A 20,481-nucleotide genomic window follows, 5' to 3' on the forward strand; every position below is an offset into this window, starting at 1 on the left:
GTAGCTTCCACTGGATGTCGGCCTATGCACAGCATGTGATCTAAGCAGATTCCACAAGCCTCAGAAATATGTATCTCACATGCACTAACTGACGTCTCTTCCGGAGCCAACAATAGAGGGCTGTTCAAGATGGATCGACGACCGAGTCAAGGTCCACTACGCTACCTGTCGAAAAGTTTCCAAACAGCATAGCTGGAGGAAGGATATCTATCAAGATGAGGAATCTGTGGGAGAAAAGCAATCCATTCAAACAAGTAGACTTACAATGGTGTTGTGTAACCAAATACAACATGTCACACGAAATATTAAGGCAGTACCACCTTGAAAGCAAACGTCATCTGAGCGAATTTCAACCATTCGTAATCGATGTCAGAGACGAAAGCAGATCTCAGAACATCATACAAATACTTTTATTTTCCATAATCTTCACATTGACACGAGTGACCTTTTTATGCTAATTTTCACCCAAGATCATTTGAAATACACTTGACAAATTTACTCAGTTTGTGCAAGGCATATGGGCGATGGGGACCAGTGCCTTACAAATACAGGTCATAGGGCCCCCCCCTCTAAGAACAGGTACATCTATCCCACTTTAATCATCTGAGTCATTGTTGTTCAGAAGCGCAGGTAGACCAATCAGCCTCTCGAACTTTCAGTATTCGTCTGATCTGCATTCTTAAGAACTGATGTCCTTGCAGGGAGAGGATTGAATCCTGATGAGGCATCAAACTGCATTTTTAAAACTCTGCTGTGAAAGGGTAGTCCTTGTGACCTATGCTCCTATGGGGAGAGGGGGAGAAGGTCAACAAAGTTACTTTAACAACAAATAAAAACATTGGTAGATCTAATGCAACTGGTTTAGATACATTTTCCTTGCATGATGTTATTTAAAAGAAAGACATTTTGCTTCATGCATATTTTAAGTGGGCTTTGTCATGTGGAGAAAATCGAGATTACATGGAAGAAAGTCACTTGACATGCCATATATCAAGGATCCGGGTAAGAAGCTTAAAGGAGGCGGGCAGGAAACAGTCAGGGTGACATTCTAGAACAGACAGACTAAAGGAAGCAGGGACAATCAGTGAGCTAGGCAGAGGAGACAGGCTAATACAATGGGAATGTCACCAAGTGGGATCTGTTTTTCAGCCATCACAGAACAGGATGGGATTGGCGACACAAACTGATCACTTACAAAGTGGGTAGGAAGACAGTCCGGCAACAGCCCGGTTGGGAAAGTTCATAGTGTGAAACAGAGCACAAGTGAGAAAGGACACAGGTGAGAAGGGAATAGTTTCTTACCTGTAACTCCATTTCTCCAGCATTGGTATCTTTCATGGATTCACATGCTTATAATATTCCCCGTCGTCAGACTGGGACCCCTTGGTACACATATATAGCCTTTTCCTATAGGAAAACTTCCTACATACGCATGCTCCGTAGGCCGTCCCAGTATAAGAGGCCCACCCCCGCGGCTCCCCTTCAGATTTCGGCCCCTCCAAAGTAGGAAGGGTTAAACTTATCAAGCAAACACATTGCATTCCAGGGAGGTTGGCGGGCGCATGTGAATCCATGAAAGATACCAATGCTCGAGAAATGGAGTTAGAGGTAAGAAACTATTCCCTTCTCCAGCATCATGGATTCACATGCTTAGAATAGAATGTATAGCAGTAACATCTGAAACGGCGGTGAGAATGTAATGTAATATACCCTCACCATAATACACAATGCATATGTACAGCAGGAATAAGTTAACTCATATAACCTTACCCACATAAAGTATACTGTCATCAAAAGGTAGAAAACTGACTCTCCACAGCGTGGAGCTTACCTTACTGAAACAGATGGCGCAGGACAGCTCTTCCCATCTGCACCTCGTCCGCATGCTGCCTGGCAAGGCAGTAGTGGCGGGTAAACGTGTGGGGGACTGACCATGCCGCAGCCTGGCATATGTCTGTCAGCGGAATTCCTGCCCATAATGCTGCTGAGGAGGACGTTGCTCTTGTAGAATGGGCTCTAGGATGCCCTTGCAGCGGCCTTCCGGCCTTGGAGTGGCAAAAAGCAACCGTCGATGAGACCCATTGCTTTTCCCCTCGTCGATGGACCATATGCGAAGAATTGTCGGGTAGACTTGAGTTCCTGTGTACGATGTAGGTAAAATTTCAGAGCCCTCTTAACGTCCAAGGTATGGAGAGCTTTTTCTGCTGCCGATGATGGGGTCGCGAAGAAAGTAGGGAGAACAATGGAGGAGTGTTTGTGATACACTGTCCGAACTTTTGGGACAAACGTAGGATTAGTTGCCAGGACCACCTTGTCCTTAAATAATCTCAAGTATGGCGGGTCTACGACCAGCGCTTGTAGTTCCGAGATTCTCCTAGCTGATGCGATAGCAATTAAGAATGCCAACTTCCACGACATGAATTTCATGTCCGACGTGGCCATAGGCTCAAAGGGCGGTTTCATTAAGCCTGCCAACACTGTGTTGAGACTCCAAGTTGGAGGGAAACGTTTCACCGGGGGAAAAATTCGAAATAAACCCCTCATGAAGTGTTTCACCAGTCTGTCGCTGAATAGAGGAGACGACTGTCTCTTCCTCGTGAACCTCGAGATGGCCGCCAGGTGCACCTTTATCGATGTGAAGGATAAACCACTCCCCGCCAAGAGAAGCAGGTAAGGTAGAACCTGTTCCAGCGTCACCGTCAACGGTTGTAGGCCTTGCTGTCCTCGACACCATTCACAGAACCTCCGCCACTTATAGGTGTAAGATTTGTTGGTAGAAGGGGCTCGAGCCGCCTGCAGAATTTTTTGACAATCCTCTGAAACGTCTAAAGCACCGAACTCCGAAAAGATAGGAGCCAGGCTGCAAGGTTGAGACTGTCCGGGTCGTGATGCCACACCGTGCCTTTATCCCGGGATAGTAGGTTTGGGACTCTCGGAAATGCTATTGGATGTTCCAGCGACAGGTGAAGCAGGTCGGAGAACCACAGTTGCCGCGGCCAATACGGTGCCACTAGAATTACCCGGCAACTGTATCTGCGTATCCACTGTACTGTCCTCCGTATGAGGGGGAATGGAGGAAAAGCATAAAGGAACATGTCCGTCCATGGGAAGGAGAATGCCTCCCCCATGGAGCCCTCCTGAGGCCATCTGCTTGCGAATTGCTCGCATTTCTTGTTGTCCTTGGTTGCGAAAGCGTCCAGAGGGGGGTGACCCCATTTCTCAAACACTTTCATCAGCTGAAGTGTGTCCATTTCCCATTCGTGTATCTGGGCCATGCTTCTGCTGAGGGAATCTGCTTGCAAATTCCTCACTCCCGGGAGATGGTGAGCCACGATGGAAATCCCGTGCTTCAATGCCCAATGCCATGTTTTCTGGGCCTCTATGGAAAGAGTTCTTGATCGCGTCCCTCCTTGTTTTCTCAAATAAAACATGGCCGTCGTATTGTCGGTCAGTACTAGTACTCGCGATCCCTTGATGTGTGGTAGGAATGCCTTCAAAGCCCATCGTACTGCTCTGAGCTCTAACACGTTTATGTGTAGGAGTGACTCCGTTGGAGACCAGCGACCCTGCGTTTGAAGAGTACCCATGTGAGCTCCCCATCCGGTTAGGGACGCATCCGTGACTATGGTTTGCTGAAACTCCGGTTCCTGTAGGGGTACACCGTTGTTCAGATTGTGGGAACTCTGCCACCACTGAAGGGTCCGAAGCAGCTTGTCGTCGATGGTTATCTTGTCTGACCACGATCCTTGGGACTGTGTCCATCGGTCCGCGAGGAATTCCTGGACTGGCCTCATGAATAGACGACAGTTTGCCACCAGATGGATGCAGGATGCCATGGCCCCTAGGAACGAAACGTATTTCCTCACTGAGAGCCTGGTGTTTTGTCGTAGTCGGCTCACCAGCTGATTGAGTTTTGAGGTTCTGTCGAGAGAAGGCTTCACTAGCCACAACTGGGTTTCGAACTGTACCCCCAGGAACACCAACATTCTCGATGACAGCAGAGAGGATTTCTCGAAGTTTATGGCAAATCCCAGCTGTTGCAGAAGCTGCATGGTGGCTTGCAAACTTATGTTGGTCGACGCTGGGGAGGATCCCCTTACTAGCCAGTCGTCGAGGTATGGGTATACGTGGTGGCCTTGCTTCCTTAGCCAGGCCGCTACTGGGGCCAGGCATTTCGTAAACGTTCTGGGGAGGTCTTGAGCCCAAAGGCAAGAACCGTGAACTGGTAGTGAGTCCGCCCCATTACAAATCTCAGGAATTTCCTGCGTTTCCGACACATTGGAATATGGAAGTACGTGTCCTGTAAATCCAGGCACGCTAGAAAATCCCCTTCTTGAACGGCGCGGATCACTTCCTGCAGCATGAGCATTTTGAATTTTAGGCTCTTTAAAGACTGGTTGAGATCGCGTAAGTCTAAAATGGGACGCCATTTGCCGTTCGGCTTTTTTACGACGAAGTATCTTGAGTAGACTCCTTGACCTCTCTGTGATGTTGGAACTAATTCTATCATGCCCTTTGCTAACATGAGTGTTACCTCTTGTTGCAGTATCCTCAGATGGCAATGAGCGGTGAACGCAGGTGGAATGTGCGGAGGGCTGTGCTAGAATTGTAGAGAGTGCCCGTTCCTTACAGTGTCCAGCACCCATTGATCCGTCGTTATTCGTTCCCATTCGTCGACATATGCGGACACTCTTCCCCCCCAGAACGGTGTGTTGACTGTCACTGCTGATCTTTATTTTGTTTGTCTCTCGACGACGACGACGGATAGGATGGTCTCTTCCTGGACGTCTGGAAGTTCCGGCGTCGGTTTGCCGTTTGGGAAGAACGCCTGTATCCCTGGGAGGGGTAAGCCGACCTGCCAAAGGATCTGTCTCCAGACGCAGAGAATCTGGAATTACCTGAAGCCCCTCTAAAAGGACGAAAAGACTTGTAGCTTCGGCCACTCTGGAGGGCACCCAATGAACGTGCCGTGTCCGAGTCCTCTTTCATTCCCTTTAGGGCCTCGTCTACCTTTTCTTCCGAATAGAAGGTCTCCCTCAAAAGGCATATCTAATACTTTGTATTGTACCTCTGGTCTGAAGTAGGTACACTTGAGCCATGACTGTCGTCGTAATACGACCCCATTATTGACTTGCGTGAAGCCTGATTCAGCGAGGTCCACCGCGATGTTCATTGCGTGATTGGCGGCTTCCTCACCCTCTCGGACAAGTAACATCACTGCCTTCCTATGCTCTTCCGGAAGATGATCCAGCAACGGCGCTAGCCTGTGCCACATCTCTCTGTCGTATCTGGCTACAATAGCCAGAGAGTTTGCAGCCTTTACTGTGGTTGCTCCCACGGATAGCACTTTTTTGCCAAAGGCATCCTGGCGTCTTGCTTCGTTTTCAGGCGGAGTCGTGCACTTGTGCTGGGCCTTCGCCTTCCTCGCCGCTGCCGCCACCGATTCTGGCGTTGGTTGGGAGGATAAACACTGGGGGGTAGACTCTGGAGCCTTAAACTTTTTCCTCGAGGCGTCCTTTCACTGCTGGCTCCGAAAAAGGGTAACGCATTGTCTGAAACCCCTCCTTCCACACGTGGTCTAGTATTGGTATTGAGAACACAGACCTCCTCTTACCCATGTGGTCCAACAAAAAAACAGTCCTTTTTCTGTTCTTCCTGGGACAAACCAAATTCCTTACACGCCTTCTCCATCATAGAATGGAATGATGCAATGTCGTCCGGAGGGGACGGGTGAGCTGGGCTTCTTGGGGTTTCTAACTCCACCTCTGACTCCCAGGTTGGATCCCTGGAGGGGTATGGTGAGATATCTGACATGGCTCCCCTGTCAGACTCCGAATCTGGCAGCTCACCTTCCTCTTGGGATGCCAGTGCTGAGATTGGCGTGCGTAAGTGCGTCGGTGGACGGGACGGGCCCGGCTCGTCGACGGGTGACTGTGGCAGGTTTACCTGAGGTAGTCTCTGGTCCAAAGACTGTACCAAAGACTGAAGCGTGGACAGAATTTCCAACGACAAAACAGATTGAGGATTGAGAAGAGGGGCAGATACCGGTATACCAGATCCCCTCGTCGACGACTTGTCAACCACTCGTAGCCCGAGGTCTGCCAGGCCAGCTATTCTCCCGCTCTCGCCCTCCCCCGAGGACAGCGACACAGCCTGTTCTTGCAATAAAGTATCCGGAGGGATCGGATCAAAAACTTCAGGCCTCTAGGCTTCCTGTAGAATCCCCGTTGACGGGGCCACCGTCGCAGTCGTTGTCGGTGGGAGGGTGGATACCACATGCGTCAGTGGCAGGGTGGAGGCCGATGACTGGGCCGCCGTCGACAGCGACTTAGCAGGTGGTTTAGGCGGTCCCGCCTTTTCCACCCTTGGCCTGCCTTTACTCGACTCGAGGTCGATATGGTGATTGCCCTAGGAGGATTTCGGCCTTTGTCATACTTTTTTGATGAGGATGACGATTTTTTCGACGAGGATTCTCTAGCTGAATGACTCAGAGATGATTCTTTTTCCGTCAGTCGAGATTTCTTCGCCGGTGGTTCCGACGAGGCAGCGCAGTGTGATGTTTTCGCCGATTGTGTGGAGCCTACCTCCGAAGGGGGGTATGCCCCCGCTCCATCATTCAGCCATGCCACCAGCCGTCGGTTTCGGTCTTTGAGGGTCTTTTGAGAAAACCCTTTGCATATGTCGCAGTTATCAGCCGAATGATGAGGGTGGAGGCAGCATATACACAATCTATATGTCCGTCCCCCTCAAACTTTTTTCAATCCGCACGTCGTGCATGGACGGAACAGCGCTTTTCCTGACATGGAGAAAAAATGTTCTCGAACTCCAACTCCAGTACACGACCTTGTACAAAATAGTAAGACGACGCGAGGAGATCCCACTACTTTGGAGACGGTTGAAATCTGAAGGGGAGCCGCGGGGGCGGGCCTCTTATACTGGGACGGCCTACGGAGCATGCGTAGGCAGGTCCTAAAAGGACGTAGATAGGACACAAGTGTCGGATGTTTTCCTATAGGGAAAGGCTATGTGTACCGAGGGGTCCCAGTCTGACAACGGGGAATATTCTAAGCATGTGAATCCATGAAAGATCCAATGCTGGAGAAGTGGAAAACTAGGAGCGAGCAGGGATGGATAAGCATGGTCCAGGTTGAATCACCCACCACTCCAGTGGCATCTGGTAAGTAACCACTTATGTTCACATGCCCTTCTCACTTTCACTACCACATCTCCTCCAAATGACATGTGCCTCACTGAAGCAACTTTTGGGTTGAAAGCCTTTCAACGCCAGCTCTTCAACAAGGGGGAGGGGGGTTGGGACCATGCACAGTGTCTGGGAAACAGAGTGGAGGTCAAGGGGGTAGACTGTCTCCCAAAGAGTTCTTGCTTGGGCACATTTTTACTAGGTTATCCACCAAGGTACCCACTGCAGCCCCTTCAAGGCAACCATACCTCCGAGGGACCAAGTCAGTTGTACAGCAGGGATTCAGAACTTCCCTTAAGCCCTCAAACTGGAGATCCATTTCAAAGGATTCCAAGGGGACCACTACTTCTACACCAGTTTCATAATTGACTAGCTCTGTAATATGCCATTTGTGCTAACTGGCAAATCAAAACTAAGTCGAATTGTTCAGGGACAAGCAGAAGTCCACATTAAGATATTCTGAGCCATGCATTTAAGCCCCACCCCAAGTCAAAAATATTGCACAGAAATGTTTCCATAGCCCTCTGGTGAGAAATCAAATCTAAAGGTAGGACAGAATTTCCAACCAAAAGGAAAGAGCAAACAAATGTGGTAACCAACTACGACAGATCAGTCAGGTTTCACTCAAGGGAGGAAGGCAGGCTGATAGTGAGGTATAGTCTCTATATTTTGCCCAATATTCTGTGTGTGATTTTAAGTACTTTGGCCGAACATAACACTAAGTATAAACAGGAGGTATAAAAACAGTGCTGGTCAGTCAAGACACTCTCTGGTCTATTTTTCGGTGGCTCTGTTCTAAAATGGATTCGCTCTTACCTGACAAATTGTATGTACTCTGCCCTGGGCTGGTCTTACTTCCTCTACTCTACCTCTTCAGTATGGGGTTCCTCAGGGCTCGTCTTGTGTAGAGAAAAGTTGGGGACCCAATTTCTCTTGCCTCATTTCTTCTTTTGGTCACCTCTAATCTGATGCACAACTTTCTTTTTCTTCCCTCTTCCTCCATACACTTGTAACGCTCCCCTGACTCCCACGGAGGCGCTGGTCTAGTCTGGGTTGCTGTGGCCTCTTCGAGCGTGATGCGCAGAACTCGGAACACCGACTGAACAGGACCCTCAAATCTTGCTTGTCTGGCCTGTAGGAATATCCTTCTGCAGATGAGAAAGGGGATTAACAGTCTGCAGAATAGTGTGCTTGCTCCCCCCTTTCCCCCTTCGTTCTTCTCTAACTGCCTCCGAAATCCCCGGTTGAAGCTCACCTTACGGTTTGAAAGGATGAACTCTCCATCCTGCTTCTGATCCAGGGGCGTGTGTTAGTCCAGTTACTTCACTGGTTTTCAGAATGGCGCTGGCAAAACCCACTTGACTTTTCCGAGCGGAACACAAGTATGAAGATTACAAAAGTTCAAGTGTTGAGCCTCCTTTTCTGTTGTCTTCCTAACCTGTGATCTGTCCTTTATTTCAGGTACAGAATGAAGGCGATGCGTTGAGGGATTGATTTGCCGATGGTAAACTCACGTGAGTTAGCGATGGAGGCGACCCCTCTTAATGTCTTTATATTCCTCCAGTAATGTCTTTTGTCCTTTCCCCATAGGGGCCGGGGTGCGGTACATGCCAACGAAGCGGCGCCGACCCGAAATGAGGAATGGTCCACCAACAGAAGACCGGTAAGTGTTATGGCGGAAAATTAGGCTTTCCTCATATATTCCTTCTGCTCACCTTTTGTCTCTTCTGCTCTCCCCTAGGCGCAGAGATGTGGCGACCGGTGCAGACAGTCGCGGCGGAGCCAGAAGAACTCCCGAGGACAGGTGAGTGAAGCGCGGCGCTGCAGCGAGCAACGCGGTGCTTTTAAATGAGTCTTTTTTCAGGAACAGGAACGCTGGCGTGAAGGTTCCGGATGCAGGTAAGAAGTTTGATAAAATTCTTGGTTTTCACCTTTCTCTTCTTTCCGTACAGGTGCTCCAGGATCGATGCTAACGGCGCCAGGACAGAGTCCAAAGAGCCCCTATAAGGGGCCGCTGGGCTTTTACCCGGGGGCATGATGCCTGCTCCCGGGGGTGCTGGGCCTGGCCTGGTGCTCTGGGGGTAGGCATCATGACAACACTCTGCTTTTACTAGTTTTCTTACAGTTCAGTCTTGGATGTCGCCTCACTTCATCCCTCCGAGACAGGTTTTCCTGCCACGACTTTCCCTCTTATCTTCCCCATCTTTCTGCCTGTAATCTTGGAGTCATTCTTGACTCGTCTTTCTCATATTTCTGCTCTCCCACTCATGTCAGATGTCTGATCCAGCTTTTCAATGTACGATAGGCTAGACCAGTTCTCTTTTTCTGCTGCAAATTTGCCACCCCCCTCCGACTGTTTTATTGTTCTTCTCTTGCAATGTAGGAGAGGGATGGACCTCAGGAAGACCATCTATAACTCTGCTGTTCGCCTTCTTTTCTCGTTACCTTCCCATTACCATCGCCCCTGCTCTTGCCTTTCTCCAATGGCTCTCCTTTGAATCATGGCTGTTTAATTTCCTCTGCCTAGTTGATCTATGCCTTCACGGTCTTGCCCCTCCCCATGTTCGCACGCTTATTTTTGTTAATGTCCCATCACGGTCTCAGTCCTGTTTTATTCATCGTTTCTCGTCCTTGTGCTAATTCCGTTTTCTGCTCTTTCCCTCTTGGCCCTGGAACACACCTCCCCTTTCTCTTCGATCTTGGTAGTCTTTTACTACTTTCCACTCTCATCATAAGACTAATCTTCTTACTGATCAACCTGTGCTTTTCAATTTGGTCTTGCATAATTTGTACCAATTTTACCTTTACAGCGCTTTGGCATTTAGCGCTATATAAATAAAAAGACCCACCTCTAAACTGTTGCCCACTACCTGGCGGCACAATACAAAGCTAAGGGATGGGAAGAAAAAGGATGCCTCATCACGAGTTGGGCGGTAGCCCTTAATGTGGCGGCAACGCGATTACTGACGCATTTAAGGGCTGGCCAATCATGAGTTGGGCGGTAAATTGGAGTTTTAGAGATGGTGGTAACAACGGCCACTTATCGGCCGTTTTCGTTGCTATTACCGCTGGCGCAATTACCTGCTGACCCAATGGGGAATGGGCAAAAACCACCCAAGCGCTACTCGTGATCCAGTGCCAATAGCACCAGACCGAGTAGCGGTAACGCTATTTGCGCTGGTGGTATCCTGGCGGTATTACAGCTGGGATGATTAGGCCCCAAGAATACAGTGCTACAAAACTAACCAGAGGTTTAACAAAGTAGCAACCAACTCATTGCCAATATAGAGGTGTAATGCAGAACATTAATACCAGGGGTGCATGATCAAATTCCAGTTCTTTGGTAAGAAAATCCAGGAATGTAGGGGCCACAGAAAAACTTGCCAATGTTCAGTTAAGTAACATTAAAAGTCATTTAGGACATTTCCAAGGCAAGGACAAGTTCCCCATAGGATAGAATGGGAAAAATGTGGTTCCATGTGTTAATATTCCTGCAAAAATATCAGCATACAAAATGATCACCATATTTTTGCTGCGCTAAAGGCATGAAACCTGCGGGGGACACCCCTGCAACCCCCTGTATTATTTTTAAAGGAGCGGGGGATGCCCCTGCAACCCCCGCTCCCAAAAACCCCAAAATGTATCCCCCCCAAAAATATCACCTATGGCCGTTCCAGGCGACCATAGATACGCCGATATTTTTGGAGGAGATAATATATAGTGATACCAAAAATGTTTGTAGGCACATTAGTGGTAATGTAGAAAAGGGAGGTAAATCTGAATTCTACCCCCAGTGGACGCTAGAGGAGACCCTCATGAAGAGTTACATGTTCGAGAGTCAGAAGCCCTAAGAAAAACTAAAGCAAAGCAGGATTCATGCCAATTTGAAGCTATGGAAAACCATATTAGAAGACCTTCAGAAACCCATGACCATGGACCCAGCCCACAACCCAGCAGTAAGTACTCAGCAGAATTTCTGGAAAACAGCTCAGGAATGGTGAAACCCAGGGAGTAAAAATGTTGTTTCAGGTCTACTTACAGGATCCCGTTACTCAGGAACTTGAACCCTGGACTAAAGACACTCCCAAAAAAAAGAACTGCCTTCCTATGAAGCCGACCCAACAGTTAGGAGTGAAAATGGTGAGGAGTGCTCCAAGGAAGAGAGCAACCCGACCAAGTGGATTCAGACAGCTCAATAGGCAAAGAGAAGCCAACCAGCTGGCAGGAAATGTTTCATAACCCAGGCAGTTCAGATGAAAAGAAGAGTCACAGTAGTGAGGTCCCACTACCCTTCTGGACGACAGCAGCTTTCTAGCTTGCAGAGAACCACCAAGAAGAAAGCTCAGGAAGACGCAAGTAAATCTGCTCAAAAGTATCCTAGCACAGGACATTCAGGCTTTCCAGCGAGGAGCACCAGGGGAGCACAAAGACTGCTCCGACAGGATGTCCAGCAGTAAAAAAACGAGCTCAGGAAAAGGACAGGTCTTCAGCCAGTAATGCCAAACCTGGTCCTCAAAAGCAGCAGCGTAGCCTAAAGTCAAAACACCATCCAGTAGCAGGTAATACAGCCTACTAATGTCGCAGCACAGATTAGACAGCTGGCCAATCAAATAAAAGGTAGGTTTCGGCAGCAAGAAAAAAAAAAAAAAAAAAAAAAAAAAAAAAAAAAAATCGGGCTGGCTAAAAATAAAAAAAATAAAAAGCCAAACACTGCAGTCCACCCACATACTTTGTGCTGGTTTAGATTGTGAATTGGCTTGTCTAGGGCCAGGGGCGAAACAATACTAGGGTGCACAGCTGGGCTCACAGTGAGCCCAGACAGTTTCGGTCTGTCTCGTGGTGTTAAGTCCGGACCTATCTGCAGGTGAATAGAACACTGGTGGGCTGGCTGCTGCATGCCCTCTTATGGAGGCATCAGGTCATATTATCCACACCAATAATATTGCCATATATACGGTCGTGGGGTAAGGCCATAGGCAATATTAGTGGGGATAATTTATGGGGTTATTGGGACCAGGGTTTCTGGGGTGTCCCCCGCAGGTTCCATGGCTTAACATCGCTGCAGAAACATGGAGATATACATATTTGCGGGGATAATAACACATGGTACCCTTATGGAACATTTGAGTTCCGTTGAATGCCAGCTGGTCAGTGTCAGCCATCCCCCCCACCCCCCATAGTGTTGATGCCTGGCGTCTCTGCCACTACATACCTACCATTGCTTGCTTAACCAGTGTTCCTAGGACATACGATAAAGGATACTTACCTTGGAACACCTGCCTCTAGTCATCCTTGGCCCAACTGCCTCTCATGCTTCTTGGCCTCCATACTTTGACCCAAACAGAAGAATGGACCAAAAACAAAGAGGCAGAGGGCAGGACAAACACCATAGTACCTCAATGGCTACACAAAAAGTACAATGGGCTTATGAGAGTTAAAAAAAATAATTTAAAAACCTGCACGCCCAGACAAGCAAAAACTAAGTTACAGCTGCTATCAGGCTACTCTCTAAACAGTTGCCTGATAAAATCACCTTGGGGTCAAAATAGGGTGCTTAAAAAGCAAAAACACCCTGCCCTAGATTCCATAAGAGTTATGATAGGACCATATACTAAAAAGGGTTGCAGTGGGACTTCATTCAGTAGGGGGGGGTTCTTCTGAAAAAAAAGCTCAAGCTCCTAGAAACCGAAGCAGGAAAATGCAAATAATGGTTTAGGCACCAGTGCTTTGTTGGATGGTTGCAAGCTAGTCTGGATTACATGAGGTCAGAGAATGTCAGAAGGTGAGTGTTGATGTATGAGTGAGGGAATGCTAGTGTGCTGGCGTTCAAACAGAGGGAGTTGGAAAATGGAACCTAGGTGGTGGGAGCCAGTGGGTTCCTCTCATGTTAAGAGTAACTGGAATAAAGGATTTTACTAGTAACTTACCTGAAGCATCTTCAGATCTTTACAACAGTATCCTGGGACAGAAGAATGGCACGTTTGAAGGATTTAAAAAAAAAAAAAAAAAAAAGTACAAGCTGTGCATGATTATGCACCAGCTGATGCAAAGACTGCAAATCTATGCAAGTATTGTTTTGTTCAATAAGACAAATGGACATATGAAGACTTTCCGCTGAAAGCGGAAGACGTCTCCTGGGAAACTGTCAGTATGATTTACAAAGGAAGATGCTTCCAGTTCCTACAGAAGTTGAAAAATCTTTCAGATATTCGTCTCCATTGGTATCGTTACCAAAGGTCTGGTAGTGGGTTCTCTAGCCGTTGTTCTGACAAACATTTGAAATTTGTAGAGCAGGTCTAGATCCATGGCAAATCTGTCATAAGGGATTCGCCATGCCAGTCCACAAAATACCTCCAATCTCACCCTAGTCTCCCTCAACAAATGCAGTGTCCCAAAGTTAGACAGAAAACAAACCTGTTTGAAAAGCTAGAATGGGGCTGAAGGCAACCAAAACCCCAGATAGAGTATGAAATACTTGAGATGTAGCAGAAAGATTATTCTGGAAAACTGCATCACCATACCAAAATGTTCCTGAAAGTCCTGATGGGGGTGGGGGGGGGGAGGAGACGTTCATTGTGTGCATTCAAATGGTGATGCCTGTTCAGTCTTTGCGCTCTCTCCGGATGCTGCTCCGTCCAAAGCCTGCTTTCTCAGTCTCATTCCCCAGAAATGCACCATCAAACATAAGGGAATATGCTATTCTCTAAAGGTTCAGATGTTAGGTGGCATTGCGTCTGGCTACATTGATGCTGACGTGAATGAAAGTAGTACCATATAGTGGAGCAAACCCCAGTAAGATGATCCCCAAAACTCTGAAACACCTTATAATAAAGAAGCTGCTTTAAAGGAAGACAAGTATACAACGTTCAGCTAGAAAGGTTTATGTATAGGAATTTTATTCAGCCAAGGAGTCACACAGCACATCAATTCGAACTACCTTAACACAAGGTAGGCCGGTCAATCAGAAAAAAAGGATATTTAACATTAGCACCCTGCCCTTCAGAAGCTGGTATTACCAGACTCAAAGCCATCCCTAATCAACAATACCTACCAAAGGAGAAAGCATGAATTGGAGGCTAGAAGGAAAGAAAGTTAAGGGCCTGAGAATCGGGAGAGCACAGGCGGAGTGTATTTAGAGAACATTATGCACTTCATCATAATGTGTAAAAGCTGTTGTACCAGTCCTGTAACAGATCTTTAATGATGCCTCAATCTCTGTACACGCATCAACAATGTTACATTTGTACTGCGTGACAAAGGTACTTGGGGATCGGTAGAAGGAGGCTAGGAAAGACTGTGCTCGGACACCCAAATGCAGTGCAAAGAGCTACCATACCCCCTGAGACACCAGACACCCCCACCCCCAATCACCCTCACCCCAACACTTTGCTCCTGTAATAGATTCAAGCTAAGCGGGTTTGCCAATAGTAACACTTGCACTCTATAGTAATACGAGATTAAGTGGTACAGCAGTAGAGGCAGAGAATGTTTACTGTTTAGATGACAAATAGGAGTGTGCAAGCAAACCCATGCTAGCATAGACATCTCGCCAGTATTTCAAGGTAGCAGGCGACAGACAGTATATGGCAAACCTTTTTCATGCCCACATATGGCAAAGCAAATCACAACACTGCCAGCAAAGGGGTGGGGGCATTTGCATTGCACAGCTTCACAGGAACCATGCCATTTATGTTCGATTAATATGTCAGACTAAAGCTAAAAGCCCTTTGCATGCATTACCAGGGACCACAAGGATCGAGGGTCACACCACAAGTTGGGGTGGGGTGCGTTTGGATCAGGGTGAACAACACAGAAGAGGCGGGAATAGGGAATCACGGCCAACCCCATAACCTGCAAGGAAATTACTTAAACAATCCCTGCATTATTAGCTTGTTTAGTAGGCTGTGAGCCCTGTAGATGGAAGGACACAGGTGCTGGCAAAGGTGGGAAGATAAACCAGGGAGAGGGTGCATCCATAAAGACGGGGCAAAAAATGGAGTAGCCACAACAAACAGAGCTATACCTCAAGGGTATGACCCAAGCTAGAGTGCAAGGTGTAAACACTGCTGGAAATCAACTCAGCCACTGATAGAACAGCTAGCCTATTGGGCCTATATATCGCAAGCATTGGCCAGAAGGTGTTAGGGAGAATTCTCATTTCTGTGTTAATTCCCCATCAACCTTAGAGACCCCCAGCTCTTTTGCTGGACTTTAGGACTTTTTAACCCTGGAGCGAGTGAGACCCTTTTCTCACTCATGTGAGTTGACCGGATTTAGATTATGGGCTTTCATTGTTTTTTTAAGTCTGACAAACTCTATAGGAATCTACTTTTTGTATGGGGACACAGCACCATCAGTGCAGTGTCACAGATTTCTTATAAGGTTTAAATGCCTTTTCTTTTGTGAACTACAGTTCTCAAGAATAGTAAAGTGAAATTGACTTTACTTACCTTTTCTCTTTGTAGGTGCAGCACACACCATCTTATGCGGAGTGTTGGAGGGTTACCCAGTAGCCCCTTATCCTACATGCTCATGTAACATTTTTTATGTTACCCTCACTACTTTAAATGGCTGTTGGCAGTGGTTTAATTTTCCTACCATTGTGCTTTTTTACTGCAGGCTGAATCCTCAGCTGAAGTACAGCATCCATGGGTGACCATTTTGTCAAAATAGCCCCAATCTTCTTTTTTTGCCATTTTCTATTGGTGAGGTCTTTCTAGGGTTTTACTCTGTGCGTTGAGCGAGGTTTGAGCCTTTTGTTCAATTTTGTACGTTGTAACTCCAGGGCGTGCCCCTGGCCGAGAGCATCCAATACTCATCTGTCGGTAGTGATCTTCCGCACGTCAGCCGGGCGCCCACGGGAGTGTACGTGTTGGGGGGGATGGGTGGGGGGCTGGGGGGGGGGTCAGTCATCCCGGCCGGTTCAGGCCTGTTTCGGAGCCGACGTCCTGCCCTGCCTGGGAACGGTTCGCGTCTGCATCAGTCTTGATGGCCTAGAGGGACTAATCAACAACCTTCCTGAAAAAGTTCTCTCCGAAGGGCATCTCCAACATCTTCACCTGGAAATTCGTGGCCTTCATCCAGCCTAGTCGACGAAGGCAGACATCATTCACCATCTGCAGGAAACCTGTGTCAATGATATCCAACACCACTGTAATGGCGTGATCAGACGCTACTTACCACTAATGGAAAAGAGTGATTGCCTCCATCCTCTTATCGGGGAGGACCTCCAGAATAGGCCTCAGCTTGTACCACAGCTCCCTGTTGTACCTGGCAAGGATCGCCAGTGTGTTGGCCGTCTTGATAGTGGATGCTGCTGTGTAAATCCCCTTCTTTCCCATGACGCCCATCTTCTTCCCCTCACTGGAGGGACCGACAACGACGGTTTAGCCAACCGTTTCCTCGCAGCTGCCGATAATGAACAAATCCAGAGATGGGTGCGTCCTCAGGCACTTGGGTGCGGAGTCCGGCACCCAATACTTCTTCTCCAGCCTATCCTATTTGGCTGGAGCGTGTAAGTGTTCTTCATGAGTGCCAGGCCCTTATCCCACACGTCGTCTAGAAGGGGCACTGCGATGGTCTTCATCTTGGCCTTGCGCCTCTAATACAAGAAACCCTCCTTCCTGGTTTCTTCGGGTATACACTGAAATAGCAGAGGCTCTGAAGCTCATGGAGTGGAACAACCCGAACTCGTCTGATGGGGACGCCATAGGAGGCGCAACCACGGATTTGTCATTGTCCATAATCGTGGCCGTATCTGGGTCTGCTGGGGTAGAAAGGGTACAACGCGGATGCGGAAATGGGGGGCCTCGGATGACGCTTCCTCTTCTGGATCTCTGACACCAATGTGTGAAGGTCGACAGAATGTCCAGAGACATCCCTCAGCTGAGCTGGGGGGGAATCGGAAAACTAGGCCCCGCGTCGTCGTCCTCCAAGGCCTTGTGGACCGTGTGCAAGGACTACTGGTCCTCATTGTCCGTGGATGAGACATCCATGGCTTGGGCCACGGCCTGGGAGGGCTATTTCGGGGCCTCCTCGCCCCCCTTGTGGGATTTGAACTGGGGCCTGAGCCGGTCCCCCCCGCGCCCCCAATCTGGCATGCCAGCAGTTTTTTACCAAAGTCACTGCGGTGGTGTCGCGCCTTGGGGGGGCAGGGATACCTTCTGTGCTGCGGCGGCTACCTTCCCAGGGTCAGCTCCCTTGGCAGTCGTGATAGCAGCTGCCACCATTGTCAACAAAGTCTTAGCCTATGCCGATTGGGCCTGCTTGGGCTGCTAGGCCTTCTGTCTGTGGCTTCTCGGACTTCTCCCGCAGTTTAGCCAGGTTACACAATTTCCTTTGAGGAGGAGCTCGACTGCCGTCTGGTGATGGAGGCGGAGGGTTATGTCGATCACGCCCTGTCCACCTTGGGACCTACTGCCATGGCGAACCCGGCCTTGCGGTTCTTGGCCTTGTCTTGGGCCCCCATGGAGGAGTTGCCCTCAAAGGACTTAGAAGACCGCTCCTCGGACCAGCCGGTCCTGGGTGAGGCATGTCACTGCTCGGGGCAGGTGGAAGAAGCCTTAGCATTAAGCCAAACCGCCAGTCTACTGTGCCCGTCCCTAGTCTTCTTGGAGAACCTGAGGCATATCTCGCACTCCACCTCCTTATGGTCTGGGTGCAGGCAGTAGAGGCAATGCAGGTGTTTGTCTTCTACAAACACATTCCGTAGCCCGCACTTCAGGGTTTGAAGAGGGACCTTCCATCCTTCTCCTCCATCATGGTCAGAGGGGGCAAAGTAGGCCTTGATGTCTTACTGGAATCCTCGGCGATTCACAGACCGATCCACGCTGTCGGCAGAGGAAAAAAAAAAAAACAGGCTTGTTCGGAACGAAAACAGAACCTTTTTTCCCCCATCAAAAAACAAACTGTAGAAGTAGCTCACAGAGCAAACTCTAGGACTCCCAACACTGAAGCGTGCATTAAAAATCTGAAGATTGCAGCCAGAGGAGGGGCTTAGGGAGAGGGCTGTCATTGGATCGGGGGGCAGTATGACTCAGGAGAGCGATTGGTTTAAAGGAGAAATACAGTTTGAAACTTTTCTTTCACCAAGGATTCCCAGCCGGGCGACAGGGAATATTCAAAAGGGAGTGATTCAAGGGATAAGGAAATGTCCCAAGCCACTAGAAAAGGTAGAAATGGTCTCTGGCCACAATACATTTCTGGGGAAGAGCCTCACCATTGTGGTCACTGTAAGGGACACCATGTGTGTTTGAGGTTCCTCTGGAGATCTCAGACTGTAGGAGGCAGCACCCAGATTCAGACCCACAGGCTAGAGTAGACCCTCATGGAGCTACAGGTGCCTTTCTTGAATTTACTCCGGATGAACTCAGGAGGCACTCGGTGGTCGAACTTCAGTATTCCTGCAGGTTAATTTCCTGGTGGAGGGCAGCACAGTGGATTCCCAGACACCCAGCAGAGCCTGCAGCACACCCACAAAGAGTTCCAGCTGTTTTAGCAAACAGTTGGTTTCAGGCACTGCAGAGGAAATACAAAGATGCACTCTCTTACGACATAAAACAGGAGCTGTACCTCGAGCAGAACATGACTGGTTGGGCCCACCAGTCTTCGGGAGAAAGGCACTTCGCAGAAGTCTTACCTGTCGATCAGAAGGTAAAGGTGCACGATTCTGTGGTATTGGCTGAGCCAATGCTAGTTTCTGTAGCAGTCCTCTGGACCATTTGTCACAGCAATTTGTGATGAAAGTGACTGAAAGCGGCGATATTGCACTCCGGACTAACCGTACTAACAACGAAATCCCTTTTCTTATTACAGAGGCCGGTTTGGGCTGGTTGCCTAAGAGCCTTTCCGCTGGCTATGGACAGTAGTCACACTACTTCAGTGTTTTCTTCTGGCCAAAAGACATCGGCAAACCCATAATAGTCTATATACCAACTCTCAGATGTTGTGTTCCGTCTCAGACCTGCATACATTTCCTTTAACGCACCGTCTATTGTACAGTGTCGACAGACGTGTGTTTCGGCCTCTTACGGGGGATTCTATCTTCACCACCCCTCAATTTGAATAGGCCTTCATCAGGACAAACAGCAATTGACTTCCCATGCTGAAAGAGCAATATATATGGCACGGGTAGACTTCTCAAATATCTACCCTTTGAATTCTTAATAGCTCTCCCTGTTCAATGCAGTTTCGTATGGCATTCAGATTCCCTGGTCAATGGTGAATCTTATCCAGACGATGATTTACCGGTCACAGAAAGATCTAGGGCTTCTTCTTGAAGCTGAACTTCACACACCCACCTGTTAACTTGTCAATGCCGTTCCTGATTTGGAATGCTCTGGGTTTGTTTTTTTGCAAAACCTCAACGTCTGTTTATTGACTTGAATCAATATTGAAAGTAAGGGAATAGTTTCTTACCTGTAACTCCATTTCTCCAGCATTGGTATCTTTCATGGATTCACATGCTTAGAATATTCCCCGTCAGGCTGGGAATCCTCAGTAAATTATATAGACCTTTTCCATAGGAAAATGTCGACACTTGTGTCCTATCTATGTCGTTTTGGGCCGCGTACACCTGTGCCATTAGGACGTAGAGGTAAAAGTAGCCCCGCCCCCGCAGCTCCCTCAGATTTCGACCCCAAAAGTAGTCTGGGGGGACATCTGGTTTGCATGCCAGGGGAGGCTGGCGGGCGCATTTGAATCCATGAAAGATACCAATGCTGGATCTTTCATGGATTCACGTGCTTGGAATAGATTGTACAGCAGTATCCCCCATAGATGGAGGTGTGTATGCAAACCAATATCTCCATAACCATAATGCGTATTTATCATGGCAAAACATCACCGTATACCATGTTACCAGTGACAACATCACACTTCAAATTACATTAGCCAAAGGATGTGACCCCCTTAATTGGGGCTTACCTTATTGAAACAGGTGCCGTAGGACTGCGCAACCCATCTGTGTATCCTCAGCATGTTGCTGCTCGAGGCAATAATGCCGGGTAAACTTGTGTGGTACCGACCAGGAAGCCACCTGACAGATGTCTCCCAGCGGAATTCTGGACCACAACACCAAAGACGAGGAAGTGGATCTCGTTGAATGGGCCCTTGGACACTTCTCCAGCGGCTTTCCGGCTTTTGAGTGACAAAAGGAAATAGTAGACGACACCCATCGGGCTAGTCCTTGTTTCGAGATCGGCTTACCTTTAGCCGAAGGGCCATAAGCCACAAATAGCTGTCTCGTGTCTCTGAAGCTTTGAATGCGATGGAGGTAAAAT

General features: G+C 48.4%; 1 protein-coding gene across 1 annotated transcript in view; it reads right to left on the reverse strand.

Moving 5' to 3' along the window:
- Positions 1-388: 388 nt before the first annotated feature.
- The window catches only part of LOC138513720 (aldo-keto reductase family 1 member B1-like), a 332,321-nt gene continuing 312,228 nt past the window's right edge, over positions 389-20,481 (reverse strand). Inside the window, exon 10 of the mRNA XM_069628798.1 lies at positions 389-783. Within this exon, the coding sequence (XP_069484899.1) occupies positions 741-783 (43 nt within the window). The 3' untranslated portion in view covers positions 389-740. The remainder of the gene's footprint in view (positions 784-20,481) is intronic.

Source organism: Ambystoma mexicanum, chromosome 12 (genome assembly GCF_040938575.1).
Source record: "Ambystoma mexicanum isolate Mex_15411 chromosome 12, UKY_AmexF1_1, whole genome shotgun sequence".
NCBI classification, from domain to species: Eukaryota; Metazoa; Chordata; class Amphibia; order Caudata; family Ambystomatidae; genus Ambystoma; species Ambystoma mexicanum.